Here is a 27,528-nt window from a genome sequence, read left to right as displayed (position 1 = left end):
ACAGAGGAGTGCGATGAAGGTTCTCCACTATTTCCTGAAATGGAGAGATTGTCCTATGAGGAAAAATTAAGCAGACTGAATCTCCGTTCTGTGGAGTTTACAAGAATCATAGATGATCTTATTCAAACATTCTGACAGGAATCACCAGGGTGGATGCAGGATGTTTCCATTGGTCGCAGAAGTCAAGAAGCAAGACCACAGTCTCTGAATACAGGGCAAGCCATTCATGACCAAATTGAGGAGGAACACCTTCACTTAGACAGTTGTAGATCTTTGGAATTCTCAATCCCAGAGTGCTGTGGAGACTCAGTCATTGAGTATGTCCACGACTGAGAATGATAGATTTCTATGTATCAAAAAAAAATTCAAGAGATATAGGGGTAGTGCAGGAAAACGGTGTGAAATTAGAGGATCAGCAATGATCTCATTGAATGGCTCAGTGTTAACGTACTAAACAGTCAACTCTTGCTCCTACTTCTTACATTCTATCTGCTATTTGTAGCTGCTCCTGCCAGGGGTTGTGCTGCCAATGGTATGTCACCCCTATCTGTCTTATGCTATTCTCACATATCGTCTGTAGCTCATCTCTAGCCACTCTGTTTGAACCACCAAACAACTACGCTCAGTTTGACCACTGCCCGCCACCCAGCCCTTCAGTCTACCTTTTCAGCTTTGAGCATATGGCCAAAATATTTTGGACTTATTTTTGCTCTAACTAAAGGCACCTCTTCATTTGTCTCATGGTCTGTATATGGAACTTTTAGCATATGAGTTAGCATCCAAATTTGATAGGCTTCTTTTTCTTCCTTCCATGTTAATTTCATGCTCAGTTTCCATTGGAAAACAGGGAAGTAGGTAGGATGTCACAATTACTGGCAATAAAAAATAATACTGTTAACATAATTCACAATGATTTGATTATTAAAATAACACTTGCACTATTAATTACTTTCTTTAATGAAAGCTCAATGGACAATTAACCTTTGCACCCAGAAACCTCATGAAAATCATGGCAAGGTTCAGTGCAAGATGCCAGCTGAACTCCAACTCACAGGCTATTCTTTCTGCGTGACATTTTGGTGTCTGACTTACAAATTAACAACAGTGCATATATTTTAAAGCACATTTCTCTCACCGTTCTCTGTACCTCTATACAGGCTGTTGAGCAGCAGTGCCAGTACATCATTAGTGAATCTGTCTAGGCTGATTTAATGGAGCCTGTGGCAAAACATAGTCGTTTGAAGCTGAAGCAGCTGAAGTAATACCCATTTCTTTCTTTCACTCACTCACTCACTCATGGAGGCAATGGCCTAGTGGTATTATTGCTGGACTTTTAATCCAGATAATGTCCTGGGGACCTGGGTTTGAATCACACCACAGCAGATGGTGGAATTTGAATTCAATAAATATCTGACATTAAGAGTCTAATGATGACCATGAATTCATTGTTGATTGTCGGAAAAACCCATCTGGTTCACGAATGTCCTTTAGGGAAGGAAACTGCCATCCTTACCTGGCCTAGCCTACATGTGACTCCAGACCCACAGCCATGTGGTTGACTCTTAACTGCCCTCTGGGCAATTAGGGATGGGTAATAAATGCTGCCTAGCCAGTGACACCCTCATCCTGTTAATGAATAAACACACACACACACACACACACTCCAGTTTAGCAACTCCTCCTAGGTAACTCTCTCAAAAATAAACCGAAAGAACTGTGGTTGCTGTAAATCAGGAATAAAGACAGAAGTTGCTGGAAAAGCTCAGCAGGTCTGGCAGCATCTGTGAAGAAAAAAATCAGAGTTAACGTTCGGATCCGGTGACCCTTCCTCAGAACACTGTCAAACAGTTCATCAGTGTTCACATTTTAAAATGGAAATACATTTTTGATTATTGCTGAAGGGGGAGACAAATTGTTAAAGCTATTCATCTTGCAATGACCTGGACAAACTCAAGAATGCAAACTTCCAAATGATCTCAATAATACAGGAGAAAGGGGTTGCCATATCGAAAAATCCAAGCCAAAATGATTTGGGAACAGGTCTCTTTTTTCTGTACTACCAGTTAGACAGGTAAATACATTATTTTCAAGACAGCATCTGGAATAGGCAAATCCAAAGAAATTTGATATGATAATTGGGGTGCTAATCAAAAATTTGCTTCATAAAGGAATGACATCTTTATAGATCCCTATCCTACCGTTTACTGTTACGAAGAAAGGGTTGGACAAAATGGGGAAGAAAGAAAAGAAAATATTCATTTCGTTCTCGGATCTTTTACAAATAGACATAATACTTTGTGTCATACACAATGGATTGTCACAAGACACAAGTCTGTCTCAGTGTGATACCCTGAACGAAATTCACTTCCAGTTTCCCAGAATGTATCATAGCACCAACAAGTCAGAGATGGAGTTGTGTCTATCTTCAACATGTGGTTGGGCTTTCCATCAAATATTGCCCACACTCACCAAAAGCAGGGAATCCAAACCATAGAGACTGCCCACTAAGACCAAAGTCAAGTTTTTAAAAGGTACCATCAGATTTCCTTGGCTTTTTTTTAAAATTTAAAATTTCATGGTCAGGATGGTCCAGAGGAAGATATTCAATTCAATGAATGGTATCCTGCCTTTGAACAGTGTGAACTATTTTTAAGAATAGTTACTCGCAAGGGGTTTTTTAAAAAATTCTCCTGTCAACTCCCCAGATGCATGGAAAACTGTGCTGTGGATAACTATAAACAGCACACTAGGTCAACTGGAAATATCAGGCTGAAAAGTGCTTCACTTGTCTGGAATCACAAACTGCCTTTTCTCCTTGAAAAAAAAACTATGAAGCAATAAAAGGTCAATCAGCCTGTGGTGCTTCCCTTTACATTGTCAGCTCAATACAGAGTCCCTTCAACTCCTTCCATCTCTACTGGGAGCATCTTGACCACATTGCCCTGAGAAATGAACCAGCAAGTGACTGTTGCCTGTTTGTTAAGTTGGAATGGGCATAGCACATGTACATGTTCCTTCTGTATGCAAGGAATAGGGCTGTGTGTATTAGTGCTTGTAGCTTCTGTACAAACCTGACTGATAACCCTAAATCACTGTAACTCCTCACTCATTCAGGATTAGCCAACAAATGTTGTCCATTTGCACAATCACAACTAATATTGAACACTGTATTGCGGATTTTGCATGGGCAGGCCAGGTAGATATGGTCAGCGCTTTGCTTTACTTCAATGCTGAACAAGCCACACGAGACCTGGACTTGGAAGAAATAGTGGCTCTTCACTGATATTTACATCAAAATCCTGAAGCTCCCAACGTAACAGCATTGTCAGTGCATGTACACCATACAGACTACAGAGGTTCAAGAAGGTGACACACCACCACTTACTTAAGGGCAATTAGGGATAGGCACTAAACATTGACGTTCCCTGCAATATCCACATCCCTGAAATATATTTCTTTTTAAAATGAACTTTAAAACCTGAAGGGCATCAAGCAATAGATGGCTATTTTGTTTCTGTTGTCAGGAGAGTATGGGCTGCATTTTCCAGGTGGGGCACTCACTAAACAGATGCTGTAGATTTGCATTCTTCTTTTGGTGAAAATATTGCGAATAGGGTCTGAGCATTCCATGCCCATAGTTCAGCCCAATATGCTTTTCATTCAGGGTGACAACTGTTTGCCTCACTTAGCTGCCAGTCTTCGACAACCAGACATTCAGGTCAGTTTCTCTGGAGATGTTTTTCGAGGTAGCGAGAGACAGATAAGTGGATCTTATTCTTGCCACTAACCTGAATCAGTAACAAATTAGTCACAATCCCTGAATGGCTGAGAAAATTCATAATTCTAGCAAGGTGAAGTCAATGGGAGATAGGTCAACATGAATCAGTTAAGAAAAGAAACAACTTCCATTGATATAGCAGCTTATAGGGCCAGAGGATGGCAGATGGTGCTTCACAGGTAACAAAGCGCAATGGAAGCGTTCTAAATAAAATGCAATAGGCAACTTGCACACAGCTAACATCATAAGCGATCAATGAAATCGTTTTTATCACTTTGGTTGAGGGATGAACGTTGGCCAGGACACTAGGAGAACAACCCCCTGCACTTTCTTAAATCGTGGCATTTCAGTTTTTCACATTCCCGGAGACATCGACTATAAATCTGATCTGAAAAAGTAACAACTCTGAGAATGCAGCACTCTTGGGACTGAGGAGGGGTCACCGGACCCGAAACGTTAACTCTGTTTTTTCCTTCACAGATGCTGCTTCTCCAACAACTTTTTGTTACTCTTGGGACTGCATTGAAACAAGCGTCTGGATTAGCAACTTTGAGCTCTGTTCTGGGACATGAACCGCTTCTCTCCTATTCTTCAGGACTTGCGAGTAAGCCAGAAGTACATCAATAATATCCCTTCACTTCATATGGCTGCTCATATACAGCAGGAAACATGGAACAGAAACAAGGGCCAGGCGCACTGGTCAATATTCCTTTACCTACTCCAGGGTCAACAGTGTCAATCTTAGAGTCGCAATTAGATCTTGGATTAGGATAATGTGCCAGCGCAACATCGTGGGCCAAAGGTCCTGTACTGTGCTGTACTGTTCTATGTTCTATGTTCTATATAAATGATACCTTAACTGGGCACAATCTGGAAGTCCCATTGGCAACACGGTTTGTATGAAGACCATCCAACTTTGCAAATAAAACGACCATAGCTAGAATTTACAACACCGATAAATCTTTTCAAAGAGCAACCGGGTAAAACTTTAAACATTTAAAATCAAGGCATTTACGGCAATCTGAGAATTATGCCCCTGTCTCCAGCTGCGAGGCAGAGTTTTGAACAAGTATTTCACCACACGCACAGTTCGGGTTTGATTCTCTGCAGACACTGACGTGCCAAGACAACAGATAATGGGAAGTTGGTCATTAAGAAACTATTCTGTTGCAGAAATATGAACACAAGTAAAAATAGCACCAGCTTTAGGCTAATTCAATAGACATCCGTGTCATTAAATTCATCTGCCAGGAGGACATGTCAGATTGCTGGTGATGCTCATGCAAATTATCCACACTGCGCACCACTTCAGAATATTAAAAATTATTACAGTATAAATAATTGCTTTTACATGGTATCCTTCAAACAGAAACATCTTTAAGCTTTCTTTATATGCTGAGTTAAGTTTTTAGAATGGCAGTTAACATTGTTGTATACTGTTGTATATTTTTCATGCCTCATCTACTAGTCTTTATCCTGTTTTAATTAACACAGCCAGACTGTGCGATTGGGTCACAAAGCAAAGAAAGACAATGTCAATCTGAAACAAACTCACAAGGCTACCGGTGGGACCGAGCAAAAGAGAAATCCCAAATTGACAGCATATTTATGCTCCCTTTCTCTCTTCCCTTTCTGACAGGCAGCGAAAAAGAAGATACATGAGTACAAACTCTTTCACCCTTGGGTGGGTGTCTGGAATTTGCTGCCCAGCTTCGTGGTGAAGACAGAAATCCTCAACTCAAAAAGGTCAAGTTCTGTAATCTGTCAGGCTATGGGGCAAGAAGGTGGGATTAGTATGGCAGCTATTTTACTTTCCAGGCAGTGCAATCACAATGGGCTGAATGGCCTCTTTCAGTGATGCAACTTTTCTACAGTTCTATACTTGTCAGATTCACCAAGGGGCTGGGGAGGGCTGCACACCCTAATGTGTGCCCAGTCAATGTTTGCAAGCTATTTGATATCACAATCAAATCTTAACCTCTCTTCACTGGCTGCTCGCTGACCTGCAGGTCCAGCAGGCTGGCCGGGATAACATGAAGGAGCAAGAATCCTGCGCAATCTCTTTACCCCTGTGCAATTCTGAGATGATTGGAAATGTTCCATATCAGCAACAACAGAAAAGAAAACTTAGCACGGACTAAGAACTAACTGGAGAATGACAATAGAAGACAGTGGAAACAACAGATTCTACGAACAGAAGCCAGATGGCATACAAGTTGAGACGTTGGGTCTGGACCCTTTATAGAAAGGCTGACTCTTCATCTGTTCTAACTGAAGGTCCACACTTATGTTCTCTGTGAGCTGTGTCAGTGTGCAAAGATGCTACAGCATGGAAGCTACCAGACAAGCCTAAATCTGGGTAAACAACGTGTGCACAGGCAACACAAAAACAATGGAAGGGACTGAACACTGAGAAAACCATACATTTCACATCAAACACAGGTCCAAAGCCAAGGCATCAATGTGTTCTCTCCCATCCTTTGTGTTCCCTCATTCATCAGATGTGTGCAGCTATCTCTTAATTAGAGTGCTTTTTTAAAAAAATCAAACTTGGAACCCTCTGCTCTGTGTGCCTCCATCAGTCATCAAGCTAACCACAAAAGTCATCAGGCTGGAGACAACAGGAGAAGCAATAGGCAGGGTGTTAGTGATACAGCTGCTGGCAAGGGGCATGATGCCAGGTGAAGTGCCCATGTGCACATTCCTGACGTTATAAAACCCTTGGCTCTGACTCCGATATACCCCTGTTGCAGCAGAATGCAAACTCAAGTAGGTCAACGTGCTTCATTTTTGGTTATTCATAAGGGGGAATGCAATTGCCTAATTTGTCCAGTCAGAGGGGTCATACAAATTGTATTTGACAAGCCAGTAAAGTCAAATGTGAAATGACCCTTTTTTTCTCCCCCTCCTTCACTTCCTAGTCACCTTTCAAGACTCGATTCACTGGAGCAGGGACAATCACTTAAAAGAGGTGTGCAGGGAACAGCCCCCTGTGCTGCTCAATGCATATAACTTGTAAATGTATTCTTCTGCATGCATAGACACCCAGACAGAGCCATACAGATACATAGAGAGATACACACATATACATACACATAGCAACTCAAACACACCCACTTTGGTGCAGGTCCTCTTAGAATTCAGAATTGAAACATCTTCGTTTAATTATTTTGCATTCACATTTAAAAGGTAGATATCAGTGGAAATGCATTGCAGACTCTGCGAGAAACCAATTTGCTAACACTCTAAACTTCAATTCAACTGGAACTTATCCAATCCCAAAAATGCCAATCTTTTATTGGCACCCATTATTTTGGATTTTTAAAAAAATAACAAAAGCTGCCACCCCCACCCCACCCCACCCCACTCCAACCAATGTGAAATTACCAACGTTCCTGTTGGTTATTTTGATATGGGCCAACATGTGCGCCAAACTACAGTCCCCCCAAAGTTGGGAGGTGAACTTCAGGTTAGCTTGTCGTTTGGCTGCCAAACAAGAAGGAACAGTATACAGCCCAATAGCCTAAACATGGAATTCACCAGTTTTAAAATCCCCCCCCCCCCCCCCACCCCCTGACGAACCCTCCCTCTCATCCCCGCTTCCTTGACCTGACACAACCTGTCCATCTTCTCTCCCACCTATCCGCCCCTCCCACCTCACTGACCAATCCCCACCACTGCCTACCCGCACTCACCTATCACCATCCCACCTACCTTCTCCGGCCCCATCCCTCCTCTCTCTATTTATTTCCCAGCTCCCTTCCCCCTCCCTATTTCTGAAGAAGGGTCCCGACCCAAAATGTTAACTTTCCTGCTCCTCTGATGCTGCCTGGCCTGCTGTGTTCCTCCAGCTCCACACTGTGATGTCACAGTATAACTCTATGTCCTAGGTCAAGTAGTGAGACATTTAATAGTCACAATATTGCAGAACCAAATTAGAGGCAGAATCAAAGGAGGATGAGCATGACTGTATGCGTGTGTGTGTGCAGCGTGAGGAGAGATTATACACCAGATCAAACAATTCACGCACAGGAGCTGACATCAGATAAAACAGTGGGAAGAAAGAGCAGTCAGCAGATAAAGCAGTATGGGGAGAGACAGAGAGAGAAGACACCAGTGTGAGGAGAGGGAGAGTGTTCACCAGATAAAACAGTGAGGAGTGTGATCCGATACAAGACAACACAGTGACTGTGTGTGTGCATGTGCTTGTACGAACAACACTGAAAATGGGTCACTGTATCCTAGAAAGTGACTCTGCTTTCCCTCCACACATGCTGCCAGAATTGTGAGGTTTTCCAGCAATTTCTGTTTTTGCTGCAGATTGAAAGAATCCACAGTTCTTTCTTTTATCCCTGAGTATTGCTTGGTCTGGAGTGCTTCTGAAGAGCTGAAGCATTGCCAACCTACTTCATATATGACTTCGACACGCAGCAAAGGAACAGAGGCTGCCCTCCCATCTTGGTGTAAATGCGAATCAGAGAGGTGAACAGGCAACTTTCAGATCAATGCACTGCCCAGTTTTCCCTCAATCAAAACCAACAAGTATATCTAAAGCAAACTAGCACAGGGTGTTGGAGATCTGAAATGACCTGGCCACCTGGCAACTAAGGCTTGTCAAAACTTGATATTGTTTGAATCTTAAGTGCCACGGATGTTGCTTAACTAGATTCTCGCCGGCCTGATAAAAATGCTTTCATCAAAGCTTCATAAAATAAAGTGTAGCCACGGGAAGGGTTTTGATGGTCGGGTTCTTGAGCCTCTGCGTTCTGAGGCAAAGTGAGAGACGGATATTAGAACTTCATTCTATTCCAGTCCTAAGCAGATGATCCACAGAATATCTACCAATCAGCAGAAATGAGATCGGGTCAGCCAGGTGCTCTGTCAATTGAACCATGCAGAGTACGTGCAGAGGATCTAATCTCTGAAGTCAGGCATCCCGAAGTATATTACTTGGAGCTGCAACAGCAGCAATAGCACCACATTCACAGCCGTGAACAGAAATACTTCACTAGCAAACTCTGCTGTGTTTATTTCTAGGCCATACCATGTTGCCTGGGCTGAGAGTCCTGTAATGCGGGCAGCATTGTAGCAGATCAAAACCAGCTTCTCAGCCAGCCTCTCGCTGAAAAAGCCAGCCGAGCATCTCCAGGTCAAACCCATTGGAAACGTCGGCCGCGGGGAAGTTTTACTGAAGATTCACAATTTTTCACAAAGCATTTTGGTACTTTCTCTCCCCTACTCTTCAGAAATACAAAACCTTTCTGTCAAAGAAAGGAAGCATTGGCTGAGAGTTCTCGACAATCGGCAAGCAGCTCGCTAGGTTCAACGTTAAAGGGAAGAGCCAGGTTGGATATGCAAATCCCCATGATCAGTAAAACTGCCCCATCCAGATAGTATGTCCCCTATTGACACTTGACTTAACATCCATTGTAGAGTTGCACAAACACGTTACACACAAGACCCTCTTTGCAGAATACGCAAATTTCTCTTTGTGCGAATTATACACATTTGGGATGTATTACTTTGTTGTATTCCTCCATGAGATGTCGGTATCACTGGTGAGGCCAGGGTGCTATTGCCTATCCCTCAATGCCTTGGAGAAGGTGGTGGTGAGCTGCCATAATCCATATTAGAGATATGGACCAGGATTTTTTGCATGGCAAGGCTTCCCTCCCTACCACCAGTTGAATCAACAGAGAATCCATGCCAGTTGATGCCAGCTGCCCTGCCCCAGCTATGTTATGCTTGGAGGGGCATTAACTGGCCTCAGGCTGAGAGTGTTGCCCCTTAGCTACCGGAAAATCTGATTGGACCACAGCTTTGTCATACCAGCAGTGTCAGACTTGAAGAAGAGTCGCACCGGACTCAAAATGTTAACTCTGTTTCTCTTTCCACAGACGCTGCCAGAGCTGCTGAGTTTCTCTGGCATTCACTGTATTTGTTTCAGAATTCCAGAAGCCCCAGTATTGTGCTTTAATTAGCTTGGTTGGAGATACCTATCGCAAAATATAAAAATGAACAGCCTGCATATTGCACAGATGCAAGTGCTATTTTCTCTCAAATGCCCGAATTTAACGATGCAGAACCACTTACAATTTTTTTTTCAAATGACTCAGAACAAAGTTGCAGGCAGTATGGGTTATGACAAAATGATAAATCATAGTGGGGGCAGGCAGGCTTCAGGATGATATAATCAGTACAGTGAAATGGTTAGGGGCATGGCAAACAAAGTTCAGAACATTAATATGGAAAGACTGTAGGTTATTCAGTTGCTGAAAGTGAACACACTGGTGCAGCAGGTAGTCAAGAAGCCAAACTGTATGTTGGCCTTCATAGTGAGAGGATTCGAGTTCAGGAACAGGGATGGCTTGCTGCACTTAACAGGGCCTTGGTGAGGCTGCACCTGGAATAGTGCGTGCAGTTTTGGTCTCCTAGCCTGAGGAAGGATGCTCTTTCTCTCAAAGGAGTGCAGGAAATGTTTACCTAACTGATTCCTGGAATGGCAGCACTGACGAATGAGGAGAGATTGAGTGGGTGAGGATTGTATTCACTGTAGAAAGATGGGAAGAAATTTTTCACTGAAGTTGTTGGGATCTGGGACAGTCAGACTGAAAACATGGTGGGAGCAGAGTCCATACATTAATTAAAGGGGTTTTGGACAGCTACCTGAGAATGTAGAACTTGCGCAGCTATGGACAAAGTAAGGGGATGTGGGACTGATTTATTTAATGCTCCTCCAAAAACCACAAGTTGATGGGCTCTTTCTGTGCTGTAACTTTCTATGATTCCATAGCAGAGTCTATGAGGCTCTGTAATGATGAAAGACCTAGAGTCATAGAGTAATATCGCATGGAAACAGGTCTTTCAGCCCAAACTGGTCCATGCTGACCATGGTGCCCACTCAGCTAGTTCCAATTGCCTGCATTTGGTCCATATCACTCTAAATGTAGACATGAAGAGGCTCATCAAGTAATTAGTAATTGCTTTGCATGTGAATCAACATCAAGTCCATAGTGGCCTCTAGGCCAGTTTTCTTTCATCTCTTACAGCAAGCTATGGGCTAACGTTGATTTTTCCTTTTCCGGTATCATTCCCCCAAGTGGTTCCAAATGTTTCAACAGTGACTGAGGTCAGCATGATGACCTTTCATTAATGACTGCCTCAAGCAGCACCTTCTTGTTCTATTACCTGATTACATAAAATAGAAACGGGGGAAAACCTAAAACAAAAGGTCATTGGAATTATTCAAATTCACGAGTGCTTTTTGAGGACCGTCAAATCTGTTCTTTAAGCACAGGAATATCCTGAGTTGTTAATTTTGTAAATGCCACGTCAATTGAGTGTATGTTTGTGCCTGCCCTATCAGGGTTAACAGCTGCTGATACTAACTGGAGAAGGATTAGGGTCCATTAAGACGTTTGCATTCATGTGACAACTTTCTGCCTTTAGAACAGGTAACAAAACATTGCGTTGAGCCCCTCCTGGATAGTGTATCCTGATACATGTTTCTTCCCCCACAGTCCCTGCCTGAATTATGACACTCACGCCTCCTGTTCTAAGACTGGAAGGGGTCCTTGTGATTCCTTGCCAGTGTTTGCTTGTCTCTTACCAGGACCTGATCAAAGTTTGGAACATGGTCTTCTCATTGGACAGCGCCAATCAAACACAAGTCATGTGTCGATGGATGTCCAGCTTGCGGCCATTACCTTTCACTGACTTAAGACAATGGTGCTCACCCATAACAGCACTAGACAAGGTCCAAGTATGTGGTGGAGTACCATCAGAGCGCACTCCTGCTCAGACAGAATTTCACATTGGCAACAGCTTCCAAAGCCTCCCTCAGGAACTCAACCCTAAAAATCCTTCCTCTGACCAGTGGGTACTGAAGAGGCTGAAATGCATGAATCCACCCACAATGATTTTCTAAAGTTCTATTTTACATTTGCTTTTAACTTTTCTTTTCCTGACAGTGCCCCTTTAAGGCATTAGAGGCACAACTGGTCCACTATTCACTCGCCACCTCGGGATTGTGGGCAATATGGGAAGGTGCACTTCCCCACCAACTGACTAGGCATGAAGGAGTCATGAAATAAAACGCGAGTGTTGAGAATCTGAATATTAAAAGAAAAATCTGAAAGACATCTTGGGCACACACAGCAGGTATATCAGCATTTGTGAAAACAGAAATGTCAGATTAATGTTTTAGTTGCAAACTGTTTGTCACAGCTGGCAATGGAAAACTGGAACGTGGCAAAATTACAGCGAACGTTTATTATTTACTTTTCATTAACCTGTACGTTTTCACACTGTATTTGGTTTTGACAGTGCACAGAACTGTGTTAAAAGGTACACAGAGCCATTTTGAGAAGAAGCTAGTGAGGAGCTTAGTGAATCTATTCTTCAGTATGATATGTATATTTTACCTTACAGATATTAACTCTCCCTTTCCCTAATCAAATATAAGTGACCATTTTTTAAATGTACTTTCTGTCAGCCTCACAATTACTGAATGATATTCTCTTTATTGATTTGGGAGATGTGGGCATTGCTGCCTGGGTCTGAATTTATTGCCCATCTCTGACTGCACTTGAGGAGATGCTGGAGAGCTGCCTCTGGACACACAGCAGTTCATTTGCTATAGGTACACCCACAATGCCATGAAGGAGGGAATTCCAGGATTTTGACTCAGTGACACTGAAGGAACGGCGATATTTTTCCAAGTCAGGATGGTGAGTGGCTTGTGGGGAACTTGCAGGTGGTGATGTTCCCATGTATCTGCTGCCCTTATCCTTCCAGATGCTCTTGCTTATGAATTTGGAAGGTACTGTCTAAGGAACCTTACTGAATTTCTGCAGTGCATCTTGCGGATAGTACACATTGCTAGTACTGAGCGTTGTGGAGGGTGTGAATGTGTGTTGATAGGGTGCCAATCATATGAACTGCTTTGTCCTAGATGGTGTCATGCTTCTTGATTGTTGTTGAAGGTGTATTCATTCAGGCAAGTGGGGGCCATTTCATCACACTCCTGATTTGTACCTTGTGGGCAGGCTTTGAGGGATGAAGAGGTTAGTTACTCATTTCAGGATTCCTGACCTCTGACCTGCTCTTATAGCCACTGCATTTATATGGCTAGTCCACTTCCGCTCCTGCTCAAGGTATAAAAGATGCAGCAAGATGCCCCTGATGTTGAGATAGACCTTGATGGACTTCTCAGCAGATGCTGCCACAAATTTTGCCATAGCCGAAGTCACTCAGATTCCTATAAGATTGAGCCTATTATCTCAGTAATGCTGTCAATGGAACTATTGATTGTTTGATAAACCCAACCTTGGGTAATGAATGTCCTTGCAGGAAATCTGCCATCCTTATCTGGTCTGGCCTGTATACCAAATGCTTCCTTCATCACCCCGTCTAGCTGTGACTCCACTTTAAAAAGAACTCATACCCCAAGGTCCCTTTGTCTCCAAATCCACAGCAATGTGGTTGACTATTAATTGGTCACAAAACAATCAGGAATGAGCTACAAATGTTGCCTCACCAGCGGCACCTACACCTCAGCAAAGAATTAAAAAAAAACTTACGTACTGCTACTGTAGAGTCTTACCATGTCAAGAAAAGACAACAAGACCAGGCCTTTGAAAATTAAGCACCATTTTTCCTTTTTTTTATGATTACACCCACCCCCAACATGTTCAATTCGACATGTTGTCAATCTAAACATCCTTGAAAATGTCTTTTTATCTGACATTTCCAGTTTAACACCACAGATTACAACATTTCAAGCACAGCGTGACAAATACAGCAACATGAAAGATATTTGATTCTATGCGTTTATACAATAATAGCAAACTAAAACAAAAGGGGAAGTCATAACAGAAGTGCAGCACGTGTAAGCCCTTATCACTGTCGATCTTCTAACGGTACAATTTATGGCAATTGTCACCCACTATTTTCATCCACGATATATCTATGTAGGTTTTTACGATCCACTCCTGATTTTGTCATTTTATGCACTGGAATATAGTAGCCATCAAGTTATTTTATTTGGACGCCCAAACCTAGATTCCTGTTGAAAGGGGCATGCTCTTGTGGATGGGATTCCATAGGTTTAGTTCCTTGGATAAGCAAGCTAGCTCGAAAGCCCTTTACTGTGGCAGTTGTTGACAGTCAGACCTTGCACCATGTATGTCACAGAAGATCCAATTGGCCGTAAGTATTCAAAAATCAATATTTAATCAAGTATTTCTAAAGTTTGTTACAGCATTGTTATTGGATATTCTAGAATATCATCATCCATGACATAGTACAATGCAAGTTACCCATCACAATGTTCCCCATGGGGGAGAATATTTCTTTCAAAAGACAGGATTATAGCCAGGTTTTCTCCATCGGCCTCTAGATTACAGCTATAGAGTTGTACAGCACGGTCCAACTCGTTCATGTCGACTGGATATCCTAAATTAATCTAGTCCCATTTGCCAGCATTGGGCCTATATCCCTCTAAACCCTTCCTCTTCATGAACCCACCCAGATGCCTTTTAAATGCTGTAATCGTTCTAGCCTCCACCACTTCCTCCGGCAGCTCATTCTATACACGCACCACACTCTGCATGAAAAAGTTGCCCCTTAAGTCCCTTTTAAATCTTTCCCCTCTCACTTTAAACCTATGCCCTCTAGTTTTGGCCTCCCACACCCTGGGAAAAAGACCTTGTCTATTCACCCTATCCATGCCCCTCATGATTTTATAAACCTCTCAGGTCACCCCTCCATCTCCAACACTCCAGGGAAAATAGCCCCAGACTATTCAGCCTCTCCCTATAGCTCAAACCCACCAATCCCAGCAACATGCTTGTCAATATTTTCTAAAACCTTTCAAGTTTAACAACATCTTTCCTAAGCAGGGAGACCAGAACTGAACGCAGTATTCCAAAAGTGGCCTAGCCAATGTCCTGTGGAGCCGCAAAATGACCTCCCAACTCTTATACTCAACTCTAAATGCGTCCTTCACCACCCTGTCGAGCTATGACTCCGCTTTCAAGCAACCTGTACCCCAAAGGTTCCTTTGCTCAGCAACACTCCCGAGAACCCTACCATTAAGTGTATATGCCTTGTCCTGATTTGCCTTACCAAAATTCAACTCCTCACATTTAAATTGTAGCTTCACATCTTATCAATGCATCAATAAAGTCTTAAGACTTTTATTTTATATTTATTCAGTTGAGACATGGGCATCGCTGGCTGACCAGCATCTACGTCAGGTAATAAGTACAGATTCAAAATCCAAAAGCACCAAACTACTTGGTGGCATGGTAGATTGCTGACCCAAGGTCCTAAATTGCAATGTATCCCCAAAGATAGCAGCTGAACAACCTGTTTTCACATTTCTCACTGAGTTGGGTGCTTAGAGTCTTTCGGAGTAATTTAAAATATCAAAATATTACTGTGACTGAATTAAAATGCAAGGCAGGACAAGAACGTGAAAAGAAGAACTCAATATTATCACAGTTAAAAATGTTTTAAAACTGCAAAACTAGGACCAATTCAGATTAAAAATCTGATGATTTTAACAACCCAAAATTAGCAGCAGGAAGAGGAAACTTTCCAGAATATTAGCACTATATGGCTGAATTCTGTCCCAGAACCTTTGGAAGTGATTTCAAAATGTACCAGGTCACACATGGGCAAGATATGACACACAACAGCTTATGTTTTATGTCGCATTTATTTAATTGGCAGAGATATCCAGTCTTGATTGAAATGTTGGCGAAAGGGTAGGTGGAAATAACTCAACAGAGGCCAATGTCCCGTCACCTTTTACTTACATGTGGAGAGTCTTTGACACTGATCCAACTCCCTCAAAGCCAGTCCTCAGAGTGAACAAAACTTCTGACACTCCTGTTTACATCTGTCAGCCAGGGCTCCCTGATTGGATCAGACTAACAGCCCCAATCAGGAAACTCACATTCCATGAGGTCTACCTGGCTGACCTCATTACAATCTCTACACCACATTGCTGTGGCTCTGGAGTCACACGTAGGCCAGGGCAAATAAGGATGGCAGATTTCCTTGCCTAAAGAATATTAATGAAGTTATCATGCTCACCATTACAAAAGCAATTTAAATTGTTATATGGAGGGATTTGAATCCATAACCTCAAAGCATTAACCTGGGCATCTGGATTCCTGGTCTAGTAAAGTTACCACTACACTACCATCTTTCCATCTTTGGTCTGCCTGATTAGCATTTTGCCCAGCAGCCTGCAATCACTTCAGTCGAGAGCCTCCAATTTTAATCATCCTTGAGGGGCAGATACGCTCAGTTTGAGTGCCACAATATTAAGTTTCTTAAATGCTCCACCCTTTAAACATTGAAAGAAAAGGCTGCTGCTGGTAGTGCCAAGTTAGAAAAGGTCTCTTTTGGACCATGTTGATTGACAAGCCATCTGGCGCAGGTTTGAAAAAAAGACCATTAGCATGGTTTCATGGTGTTTCAATAAAACTTTTGTTGACATTTTCCCTAGGGCTATAATGATGCTGTTAAGAAAACCTGTCTGCCTTTTAGAAGCTACAGTCATCGCTGTGGAGTTTCTGAGTTCACAGATTGACTCGCAGTTTAACGTGGCTATTAAAGGATTAGCTGCCTTTGACATGGGGTCTGAATCGAAGTTTGTTTTGGTAGGAGATTAACTACTTGTTATGACCAGACTCCATATGAGGTTTCCCAAGTGATTCCAGTTCCAGATGGGAATGCGACAAATTGTCAAACTCCCAAGTGAGGAGATCTGAGCTGTCTCCCCTTCGGTTGTTTACAAGAACATCTCCAAGCTAGTCAAAGTTCAAGACCTGCCCCAGTGGAGTTTAATGCAAAGAAATCAGTTAGCACCAGTCATGTGATTTGTCAGAAGACCTTTACTAAAAAAAATTCCAATGTCCACAGAGATCTTTCAATTACTTCTTTCGAGAAACTACTCCAGAAATCTTGAAATAAATTCCTTTTTCAATAATCCCTCAAGCAATGTCTTCAGGCAATATTAAATAAAATGCACTTTTGCAATAATGTAGATTGTGGACAATGCCAGGTGGAACTATCTCTGAAGATTTTCCTATTTTAATGGAGAACTAATGTCCCACCGGTGCAGTCAAAAACAAAAGGGTTTTGGTAACTGAATAGAATCTAAACATCTGGGTAAACTCAAATGTATTTACACAGTCTAATACCTCTTTCAATAACTTCCACCATTTTAACTTGTAATTATTTTAACAGCTACAAATATTGTTTTTACTGTCAATTCACAAATTTCAGCTTTTGCGTCCTTTTAAAAATGTTTTAATTTCCATTGATGGAGGAGTGAGTTAGCGCAGAATGGTTAGACATTATTAACTCAGGGCCTGTACTGCAAATAAAAATCTTCTTCTATTCACATGTGGCTCTTTTCTTTAAACGTTCGCAAAGGTACTAATTAGGTCTCCCTCCATGCTGTTACGTACAGTGAAAAGTTGAACTTATCTTTAAGTCTGGTGTATAATCTTCCTGTAAAAATCAATATCACACCGGCCTGCTTGAAGTTATCATGACACTTAGAATACCCAGAATAATGAAACCATCATTTTAAAATGCTGCTCTATATTGAACAGCAGAAAATTTCAACTGCTTGAACAAGGAATTCATCTCTTGGATTTAAAAAAAAAAGCCTTAAACAGCTTTTCACCATGTAAATAAAATGCTTGTAATGTTGCTGATCTGAAGATAAGATATTCAGAAGTGCATGAAACTATGATCACACAGCTAACAACATTCAATATTACTGCAACAGAACAGAGCTAATAACATTCAATATTACTGCAATAGAACCACACGGCACATCAATTGATTCATCAGAGTCAGTGTACTGAGCCGTCTGCACAGCTTGCTTTCTGACATGTACACTAACTACATGACCATGCATAAAAACGTGACTGTCTTGTCAATGAAGAATAATTGCAATTAAATATTTGCGATACCTATCACTTAGCATGTTTGAATAATCTTTGATTCAATTCATCACTGAATTCATTTCTGCATTTAATTCAGCAAAAGCTATTTATAGATATGATCCCCATATGAACACTTCCTGGAAACATCAAGTAATTTATTAAGGAGACAGCAGGACAAGCAACTGAGAGCAGAATCACTCCCTGGTCCTGTTTTTCTCAGAGGCGGATGATAACAGTATGGAAATATCTTCATGATTCAGCTGCGAGAGGGGTGGATTGCAAGGAGTGTGCTCCAGATGGAGTCCTGCCTTTTAGCAGGGTAGAAGGCTGAAGGTCTGTGGAAACATCCCTCCTGACCCCAGCTCTAATGATACAGTTTTAAGCTAGTGCTGCTCTGTCTTGCCCTATGACTCCACACAATTAGCAGCTGCAACAGAAAAGCACAGCAGCACATGCAAGCCTAATGATTCCCACACCGTTTGCGCTGTGTACCTGTGTACCCCAATTCCGATTTGCATACCCCCTACATGCAATTTCTGAAGTAACTACCTATCTAATGATGACACATCACATAAATCATCATAATAACATGTTACAAGATCTATTATCATTTTTTTTTTAATTTCCACTCAGTAGCCCCTCTCCCCAACTGTACTGCCTCCCCAACTTCTCCTTTGCGAGATGGTTCCACCAGGGCGTTGGTCTTGGCCAGGCAGAGCGTGCCTGCCCCAGCAGGTCTACTGACATGCAAACCCAGCAGACCCCTCCCTCTCCCTCTCTGATAGGTGACAGGCCAACAGCACCAATAGACCAACTGGTTTTTCATGTTCCTGCACCGATCACAGGTTGTTCCTCTGCAGCACTGCATTGCAGCTGTGCAGCAAGAAAGGGAGAGAAGCAACATGTGGTTTGGAGGAGAATTGAGAAAGTGAGTTGCAGCACCTTGGCCTGAGAGGCAACTGTATTTGGAAGCCTCTGAACTCCAGTGCGGGGCATAAAATAGGACATGTCACCTGAAAACTTGCCATTGCACAATTAAGAGGAAAGCACCATCTAAAGACATTATTGGATTATTGTGACCATGGCACTCTGTGTACCTAGGTACTACTGTACTGTACCCCTCGAGGGGTACACATGCCCCAGTAGCTGTCAGTCCAAGCTCACTGAGGAAGTTTGGTGGTTAAGCAATACTTCTAAGATTTACAAACTTGCATATTTAATACTTGATTCCTGAGGATCACAAAAATACTTACATTCAAATTGTCTAAACACTTTATCAAAATATTATATCCACAGGATCCAGAGTTGTTCATCTTTATTAAGGTAATTCTCCTGTAGCCTATGAGTACCACTCAGAGGAACAAACAGCACAAACAGACTGGGCACTGTTTGAGGGCTAGCTGTCTTATGACAACAGGTTGAATAGGCTAGGTTTGTGTCTGTAGAGTATGAAGAGTAAGAGGCGCTTGGTTGGAACACAAAAGATTCTGAGGTCTACATGGGAAAGATGCTTCCTTTTGCCAAGAATTAAGGTCATTATTTTAAATAAGGGCTCATCCACTTAAAACAGGGACATTGAGGCTGTTTTTTTTTCTCAAAGAGGGTCATGAGTCTTTGGAACTCTCTTCCCGAAAAGGTGGGAGAAGAGGAGTCCTTGAGTATTTTCAAGGCAGAGCAAGGTAAAGTCAACAAGGGTGCACGGCTATAGGGAAACCAGATCAGCAATTATCTCATTGAATGGCTGAGCTGGCCTACTCATGTTCCTAATCTGTACGTCCCTGTAGTAAAGTGTACTTAGGTTCCGATGCAAATTTCTTAGGCATCACCCCACAAACATAAAATCTTCCTTGAATCAGTGCAGCCACGCAGTGTAATCAATTGAAATTAATTCATGACTGGGCCTGAATGTTCTCAAACATCACAGAGAGAAGGATTGCCAGGAAATAAGCCTTTCTTCAAATGGCTGATTTAATGCTTTTGGTCTTTCTTTTTAATTGGTTTCTTTACTGTTTTGATCTGCTTTTGGTATGTAAGACCAGCTACAGATTTAAGCCACATAGGTGCATCCTACTTGGTTACGACTGATTGAACTTTGACTAATTTAAACAGAGTTACAAGTAAATTAAAGTAATTATAGTAGCAGCAGGAGGAAAACAATAGGGTCAAGCGTAGCCGGGCTGTTGGTCACTGCAGGTTCTGGTGATTAATGCTGGATTATTGTGACCATGGCACTCTGTGTACCTTGGTATCCAGGCACAATGTGGGAATCATTCCCCAAAGGGGTACAGTTAGTAAAAACCTACCAAGTCAATGCTGGGGATGAGGCCCTTTTTTGTGCTTCAGGCAAATGAAGTTTTAAATAAACGTAAAAGATTACAGATACTTGTACATGAACATTGCAACTATCTTATGCATACACTTCAAACCATTGAATTATGCTGATTTATCTATTGATACGGAAGGACCTTACAGACAACACACACATATATTACAGCAGGAACGTGACTGTGATCATTTACTGGAGATTTGATCCACGGCCTGTAAGAGCAATCAGGCTGCTACTCAGTCATCAGCAGATTTCAGCACTTGATCCTAGGGAGAGATCTGACGACATGTAGTGTCCATGGCGATAAATATAATAGAAGGGAGGTTGCAGACTGACACACAATCTAATTGGAAAAGTTGCCCTGAATTCCACCAGCTGAACAACATTCAAACATGTAAGCAGTACTGTACCTAAACCAGTGGCCTTGGTTTCATTGCAATCTTTGATGCTCAGCAAGCCAACACTTGGGAAACAATGTCTGAACCAGTCAGTGCCCAATTGCATAACATTTTGCAAATCTTGTACATTTTTCTGGGGCTTAAAAAGACAATTGTGTTGTGACGCTTCTGACTCTCCAGGGATGAAGCTAATGCATTCGAGTATAAACGTAAGCTCTCATCTGTGTGTCAATACTAAATCACAACATGGCTTATAGTAAAGCACCCTTTCAAATGTGTGTGTGTGTTTTTCCCCCGAATTGCACTGGTTGGTTCTTTCATCCCGAATGAGCAGAACCACAAAGACTGCATTTTGAACAAAAACAGGTATTTAATAATTGCTTCTTCAACGACACATCAACACAGACATTCAAGGAGAAAGGAGAGGAGCACTACTTACAGGGTCTCATCATTTTTAAATTCCAGCTCTCCATAAGTGTCCTCAAAGTCTTCTCCGCCCCCTTTGGCCGTCCCTTCTATTGTTCTAAAGGGAACAATGACTGTCCCGCGTGCCCCAGATGTCCTTAGCACCTTCACCTCTATCACCCCGATGCTCTCACTCACACGGACGACATCGCTCTCAAAGGTAAAGATGCCCGCGTGGTCATCGTCTAAAATAGTCACTGTTGCAATCAGCGGGGAAACGATTAAAGCTTTGGGATAGGGCACGTTATTTGGCTCCAGGGCATCTTCCAGCTCCAGCACCCTGATGTTACTCAGGCGCACGAAGAAGTGCTCATCTTCCTCGAAGATGTCATCGTCGATGATGCCGACTGTGATCTCCTTCTGCGTCTCGCCCGATTTGAAAACCACCGTCCCTTCGCTGAACTCGTAGTCGGCGCCCGCATTGGCCGAGCCGTCCTCGGTCTTGTAGTCCACCACCAGGGTCCTGGAGATGTCGCCCCCTTTGCGGACCACGGTGAGCGAGACCGCCCCGCAGTTCTCCAGGCACTGGTAGGTGCACGGCTCGAAGTAGACCTGGGAGCACTGGTCTTCGGGAGTGTCCGCCCTCACCTCGTGCATGCTGGCGCTCCTCTTGGCCTGCTCGGCTGCGTGCTTTTTCAGGATGTTGCCAGCTCCAGTCATCATCCGGGTGGCCTGGATGCGGTAAAAGGCCCGGCTCTTCTGCTGATGGGAAAGGGCGTAGTAGTTCGCTATCTCCACCAGCTGGTCCAGCTCTTTCTCCGGGTACTTTTGCTTCAGCTCCTTGAGGATGCGAATCATTTCCTTGCGAGACTCGTCCACCTCTTTGCCTTCCAGACCCACCAGCATGCCGTCCAGGACATGCGAGTTGACCAGCTTGCCATCCATCTCGATGCCTTTAGGGGGCTCCCCTTCGGTCTCGATGACCAGAGCCCTGCTCTTGTTGGTGCGGTACTTCTTGTGCATGTACTTGTAGAAGAGGAGCCTCCGGTCAGCGATCCAAGCCAGCAGGACGCAAACTGGGAAGAACAGGAAGGTGGCCAGTCCTTCCCAGACCTGCACAACACCCGGGGAAAAGACGGCGAGGATCATGTACAGCCAGATGTAGGCGAAGATGCTCCAGGCTGCCGTGACAAAAAATACGCGCAGATGTTTAATTTTCCGCGTTTCGCCATCGGGGATAGCGTAGACGCAGATGGCGATGATGATGAACATGTTAAAAGCGGCACTGCCTACGATTGTACTGGGGCCCAGCTCGCCAGCTTTAAACCCATGGCCGCACACTTCGATCAGGGAAAGCATGATTTCTGGAGCCGATGAACCCAGAGCCATGAGGGTCAGGTTAGACACAGTGTCATTCCAGACGCGAACCAGAGTGGTGGTTGTCTCTCCATTCGGCTTGTTCATGGTGATTTCCTTCTCCTGCGATGTAATCACTTCAATCGATGCCATAAAGCGGTCGGCGATAATGGAGACTCCCAAGAACATGTAGATCAGTGCCACAAAATAAACGATAACCCTGGCAATTTTATCCCCCAGGGATGGATCTTCCGGGTACCATATTGGCAGAATGACACCTTGCTTGCATTCATAGCTGCCCACGCAGGATTTGTTTTGTTTGGGGGAACTTGTCGGGCCCGCTGTATCTGCGTCCACATGAGGAGGCTGCATTAGCAGCATGACTGCTATGAGGCCCAACTGCAGGCAAAACGACATGAACGTCTGCAACTTAAACCACGCCATGCAAACAGATTCAATCCTAACGTCCTCTACGAATCAAAGTCGATCTTCCAAGCTAAAGGTGGCTTCACTGCACGATCTGAAATAAATATGTAAAGGAAAACGTTAATGTTTGGCAATAGCAAAGTAGCTAAGCTGTGTTCTTTAGACAATGTACCAGCTAGGAACCCTCAATGCACCAACTTTCACGCCATTAACAAGGTCAAGGAAACACACAGAAGTTCACAGGGAAATGCAATGAAAAAATGTACAGTGTGGTTTCTGAGCTATCTAAACAAATGCTTATTCCAAAGTGTGGCTGGCACATACTTTACCGTGGAGCTGAAGGTAATGGATTCCTAACAGCAAGGGTATGTGGTTTCACCCACTGAGCCAAACAGAGGCCAGGGATCTCCAAACAGGTAGGGAAGAGGACAACCCTTAGATGTTAAAAGATCTTAAAAGTCAACCCTTAGATGTAACATTAGCAGAAGCCTGGGAGCAGATGGTTGCAGTGATTTCTGCTATGGAATAAAAGATGAAATGGGAAGTTAAAGAAAGGATATGAGCCAAATTCAGACATTTGTTCCTTATTCACAACAATCCAATCAAGTTAACATTTTCCATTGATATGTATTGTGCATTTCTGAACCAGTGGTTGCGAGGAGATGATGATCAGTAGATATAATTCAGAGAGTTTATTAATGAGGGAAATTCTGACCTTCTTGACTTCTTTATGCAGTTGAAATCTTAACATTGTTCACTAATCAGGGTGGAAAAGGAAATAGACTTCATGGGAAATGCTTGTCAAATTTCAAAGCAATTTATACATTCATGGAGTGTGCTAGCTCCATTAATAATGATTCATTCTCTAATGCTGCATTTATTGTCACAATGCTACTGCCAGAGACAGGCCAGATTTCCGTGGCAACTTTGTGCTATAAATGAGGCAGGACTACTGCATTGGGCAACGTGCAGTTCTATCTCCACTGATGCACAGAAACAACTACGCTTGATCAATTCAGCCTGTGTCCCCACATGTAAAATAGGACATTTTGCACAGGGCTGCAAGATAGTCGTGACATAGTTTCCCCTCAAAGATTTGCCCATTGTAAATTAACAGATTGTTCAAATGCCTGCAGCTAGAACTTCCCTTTCAAGGTTTGCCTAAACAAGGAAGAGGACATAAGACACACAGGAACACTAAACTCCCTGCAAATCACATTCCATCCAGACTTGAACTATGTCTTGCTGCTCATTCACTGCTGCTGCATCAGAATCTTAAAGCAGACCACGGATGTCCCATCATCACATGGACTGCAGCAGTGCAAGAAAGTTCACCTTCTCAAGAGGAATTGGAGATGGGCAACAAATACCAGCCTTATCAATGGTGCCCACATCCAAGGTGGGTCAATAACCAGGGAAGGGGACACAGTTTTAGGAGCAGGAGGTTTTGACATAATTTGAGGATGAAAAAAAAGTTTCACAAAAGGGTGGTGGCTACCTGGAACTTGCTGCCTAAAAGGGTAGTAGAGGCAGGAACCATCAAGTCCATTAAGTAGTACTTAGATGAGCACTTGAAACACCATAGGCTCAGGACCAAGTGCTGGAAAATAGATAGCTGCTTGACATCTGGCATGGACACGATGGGCTGAAGGGTCTTTCTCTGTGCTGTTAAAAATTCTACAACTCGAATATATTTTCAAATGCATCCTGGAGATGCCATAATTGAGACCAAGCATGCCAATGACCAAGCATGCCAATGACCATCTGCTACTTGTCAAGTGCCAAAGCATTGCAGTTGAGTGGTATAGTTCTGTCTGAGGAGCTGCATGAAAACTTTCAGCACTTATACAAATAAATAGAATAACCTGATCTAAAATGGTGCAATACTGACTGGGAGGTGCAAGCATGAGCACACTCACTGCCAGCTCATGGGTTCAATCCCCAAATGTGATGTGAAACCATGCAACCAGGCAAGGTTGCCTTATAACGTCACTGCATCACTGCTTCATCTGCAGGAATGGCCTTTAAGGGGAAAATAAAGTGTCAAACAACAGCCACTCTGCAGATTTAGCAAAGCCAAATAGGTCTTGAACAAACTTAACCAACCCAACAAACTGTTGGCAATGAACACATAATAACCATTAATTGAAAAAAAATTAACATGATAAAATCTCCAGCACATCCGAAGTTTAAAATCTGTGACTGAAAGAGCAGAGCAAATTAAAATGTGCAGAGACTAGCTCAACAGTGGAACTTCACCAGGCCCTGCAGATTGTAAGTAAGAGAGACACATGGGGCACTGGACAATTGACACGGTCACGTAGGCATGATAACAGAGTGCGCCACTTTGGGGAGGGGGCGCTTGCTCTCAGTGGTTGGGTATCAGGCAGGGGTATGCAGGCTACTAGGTTCTGGTAACTTGGGGTGAAAGGCTGATAGGAAAAGGGCCTGGAGTATACAGCCTGCACCCCCATCCCGTCCGCCCGCCCCCAATCGCCCCAGCATCCACGAACCGCCCAGCTAAAGGAAACTCTGCTTGTCCTATTTAGGGAAGGCGCGGTGGCGCAGTCGCTATATTTGACCGAGGTAAACAAGAGCGCAACTGAAGTGAATGAACACGACAGCTGTCACCGAGGCCACTGAAAAGCAATCTGTATTTGCTTTAACTATCTGCTCATTCACACACACACACATCCAAAACACTGCAACTCAAAATTAATTTTAAATAAAACATTGGGAATATCATTGCAGATATTGAACTGGGTTGCAAAGTATTGATGTGTATTCTGACAGCTACACAGGGATTTCATTTGCAAAGTGAATATTGCAAATGTTGGTGGTGGTTGTGTTGGGGAGGGAGCATTGGCGACAGTGCAACCAATCGGAAAAGCCAAGAGATCTGAATAGCCAAAAGAAAAACAGCACAGTGGTGAGGATATTTGAGAGAGAGAGAAAAAAAAAACGTGGAGGATGGGAGAATTCAAAATGAGATGTTTATTTTATCAGTTTTCAATAAGGAAATAGATTCTCGAAAGTAAGCAGATGAGCCCAGCTTTCTGCTCCTCTTAAAGCGAGTCGCCTGGTTCCTTTCTTGAAAAATAACGGCGAACTGTGCAGATTATGTTATATAATCCACAGCATGGCTTTAAATAGCATTAAATATATATTACAGCAAAAAAAAGGAGATATTACCTGCTAATTTCTTTCTCTACACACACACACACATTCAGAACTAAAACGGAGCCTGGATTTTTTTGTTTTTTTAAACAGTCCGCACTGAATTCTCTGGAATTAAGTTAACTATCCAGATGCTCTGCTTGAGACCTACTTGCCTGACTCACTAAAAACCAGAAAACGCTGCAGCTACCTGTGGGGTTGCTGGAGCTGTGCTGGTGAGGCAGCTTCATCTCGATTACAAACAGCCTCCTGCTGGGGCACGGGGGGAAGAGAGTCGGTCTTGGCGGATGGTAAAAGAGTTGCCTTGTCCAAATGCAACCTCACTGCGGTGACAGCCTGTGTGTGAGAGAGAAAGAGGGGGAAAAAAATAACCTGTCCCAACCCCAGAGAGGGACTTCCCTTTAATCTGACCCTGGTCGGCGCCAGCAGAGACAGAGGATGGGTATGTGTTTTTGGGGGGAGGGAGGGTGCGGTAACGATCATTAAATCTGACATCCTACACCAAACCCAAGCTGCCCTCAAACCACGTTCAGCCTGTATCTATCAGCAGTCAATCCAATACAGTAATCCCGGCCAAACACCCTCCCCCCCTCCCTCCCTATCTCTCTCAAATAAAACACAGAGGGCACAGCCAGATTGAATGCACCTTTGCCAGGCAGCTAGCTGGCATCCCACAAGAGTGATAGCTGATTCTCACCGGGACAACTTAGATCAGGCATGTGCTAAACAAGGGGCCAGATCCTGTCCTGTTATCCGTCAACGTTATAAGGGGCTCCTTCATCCATGCATTCCTCCATCCATCCAGATCAGGCCGTGATTTCCCCAATTTCCAGCTGTACACTGCTGCTGTGAGCCCTGAGATAGCAAGTCTGCGAATGACAGCTACAATGTATCGACTCTCAACTCTGTTACATAAAACGTTGGCGTCTGTGCGTACTTCGCAGCTTAAGGCTTACCTCCAGATGTGCTTGTTTCCCTTTATTGGAGTGGAAGCTACATCCCACCATGGGTTAACGTACCGTCTCGGCACCTGCAGCAGTCCCCATCCTCCATGCTGCTTGCCTCCTCCACCAGAAGTGATGGAGATAGATGTGTGTGTACCGCCTGAAAACGCAGGCGGCCCACGGCGTGTCCCTTGCACTTCGAAGGCACCTCAGAGCCGCCTGAACTGGAGTTGGCGAAGTGCAAAGCCTAAAGGGACTGCCCTCGCTGACACTTCCGCAAAAGGAAGCGCACCAAAAATGCTTCAAATGTGAAGTGAACGCTGTGGAAACCTCTTACTTCAGCAGCCAGCCCGGCGCAAGTGCGCTGATGTGCTAACACACGCTGCCTCCTCACACACGGGCAACACAAGAGCCGTGCCACAGCTCATAGCACATTCCTGTCAGGTCTCGCCGCTCTTCTGCAGTCTCCTGAGCAGCTTCCAGCACCGTTCGAGGTATAAAAGCTGCCACAGACGATCCCTCAGACACACCGGGCAAAAACAACAACAACGAAACGAGACGACCAAGAGGATCGAACTTCTCAGGATGACGGTCTCACCGTCTAATCTACCAATGTTTCCTTCACATACCCTCCGCTTACGGATCAGGAATCCCAATATCACATTATCACAGTAACACAGGTTCAGAATGTGAATACCCAGAATCTGTAATCCCAGTTCAGAACGTGAATGACCGGAATCTGTAA

At 43.5% G+C, this 27,528-nt stretch overlaps 1 protein-coding gene across 1 annotated transcript in view; it reads right to left on the bottom strand.

Moving 5' to 3' along the window:
• The window catches only part of slc8a3 (solute carrier family 8 member 3), a 412,792-nt gene extending 385,916 nt beyond the window's left edge, over positions 1 to 26,876 (bottom strand). Inside the window, exons 1-2 of the mRNA XM_048600418.1 lie at positions 26,796 to 26,876; positions 20,915 to 22,756 (exon numbers count right to left, since the gene is read on the bottom strand). Coding sequence (XP_048456375.1) covers positions 20,915 to 22,680 — 1,766 coding nt within the window. The 5' untranslated portion in view covers positions 22,681 to 22,756; positions 26,796 to 26,876. The remainder of the gene's footprint in view (positions 1 to 20,914; positions 22,757 to 26,795) is intronic.
• Between the last annotated feature and the right edge of the window lie 652 nt (positions 26,877 to 27,528).

The sequence above is a fragment of the Rhincodon typus genome, chromosome 8 (assembly GCF_021869965.1).
Source record: "Rhincodon typus isolate 14 chromosome 8, sRhiTyp1.1, whole genome shotgun sequence".
Classification (NCBI taxonomy): domain Eukaryota; kingdom Metazoa; phylum Chordata; class Chondrichthyes; order Orectolobiformes; family Rhincodontidae; genus Rhincodon; species Rhincodon typus.
This window is presented reverse-complemented; position numbering and strand designations above follow the sequence as displayed.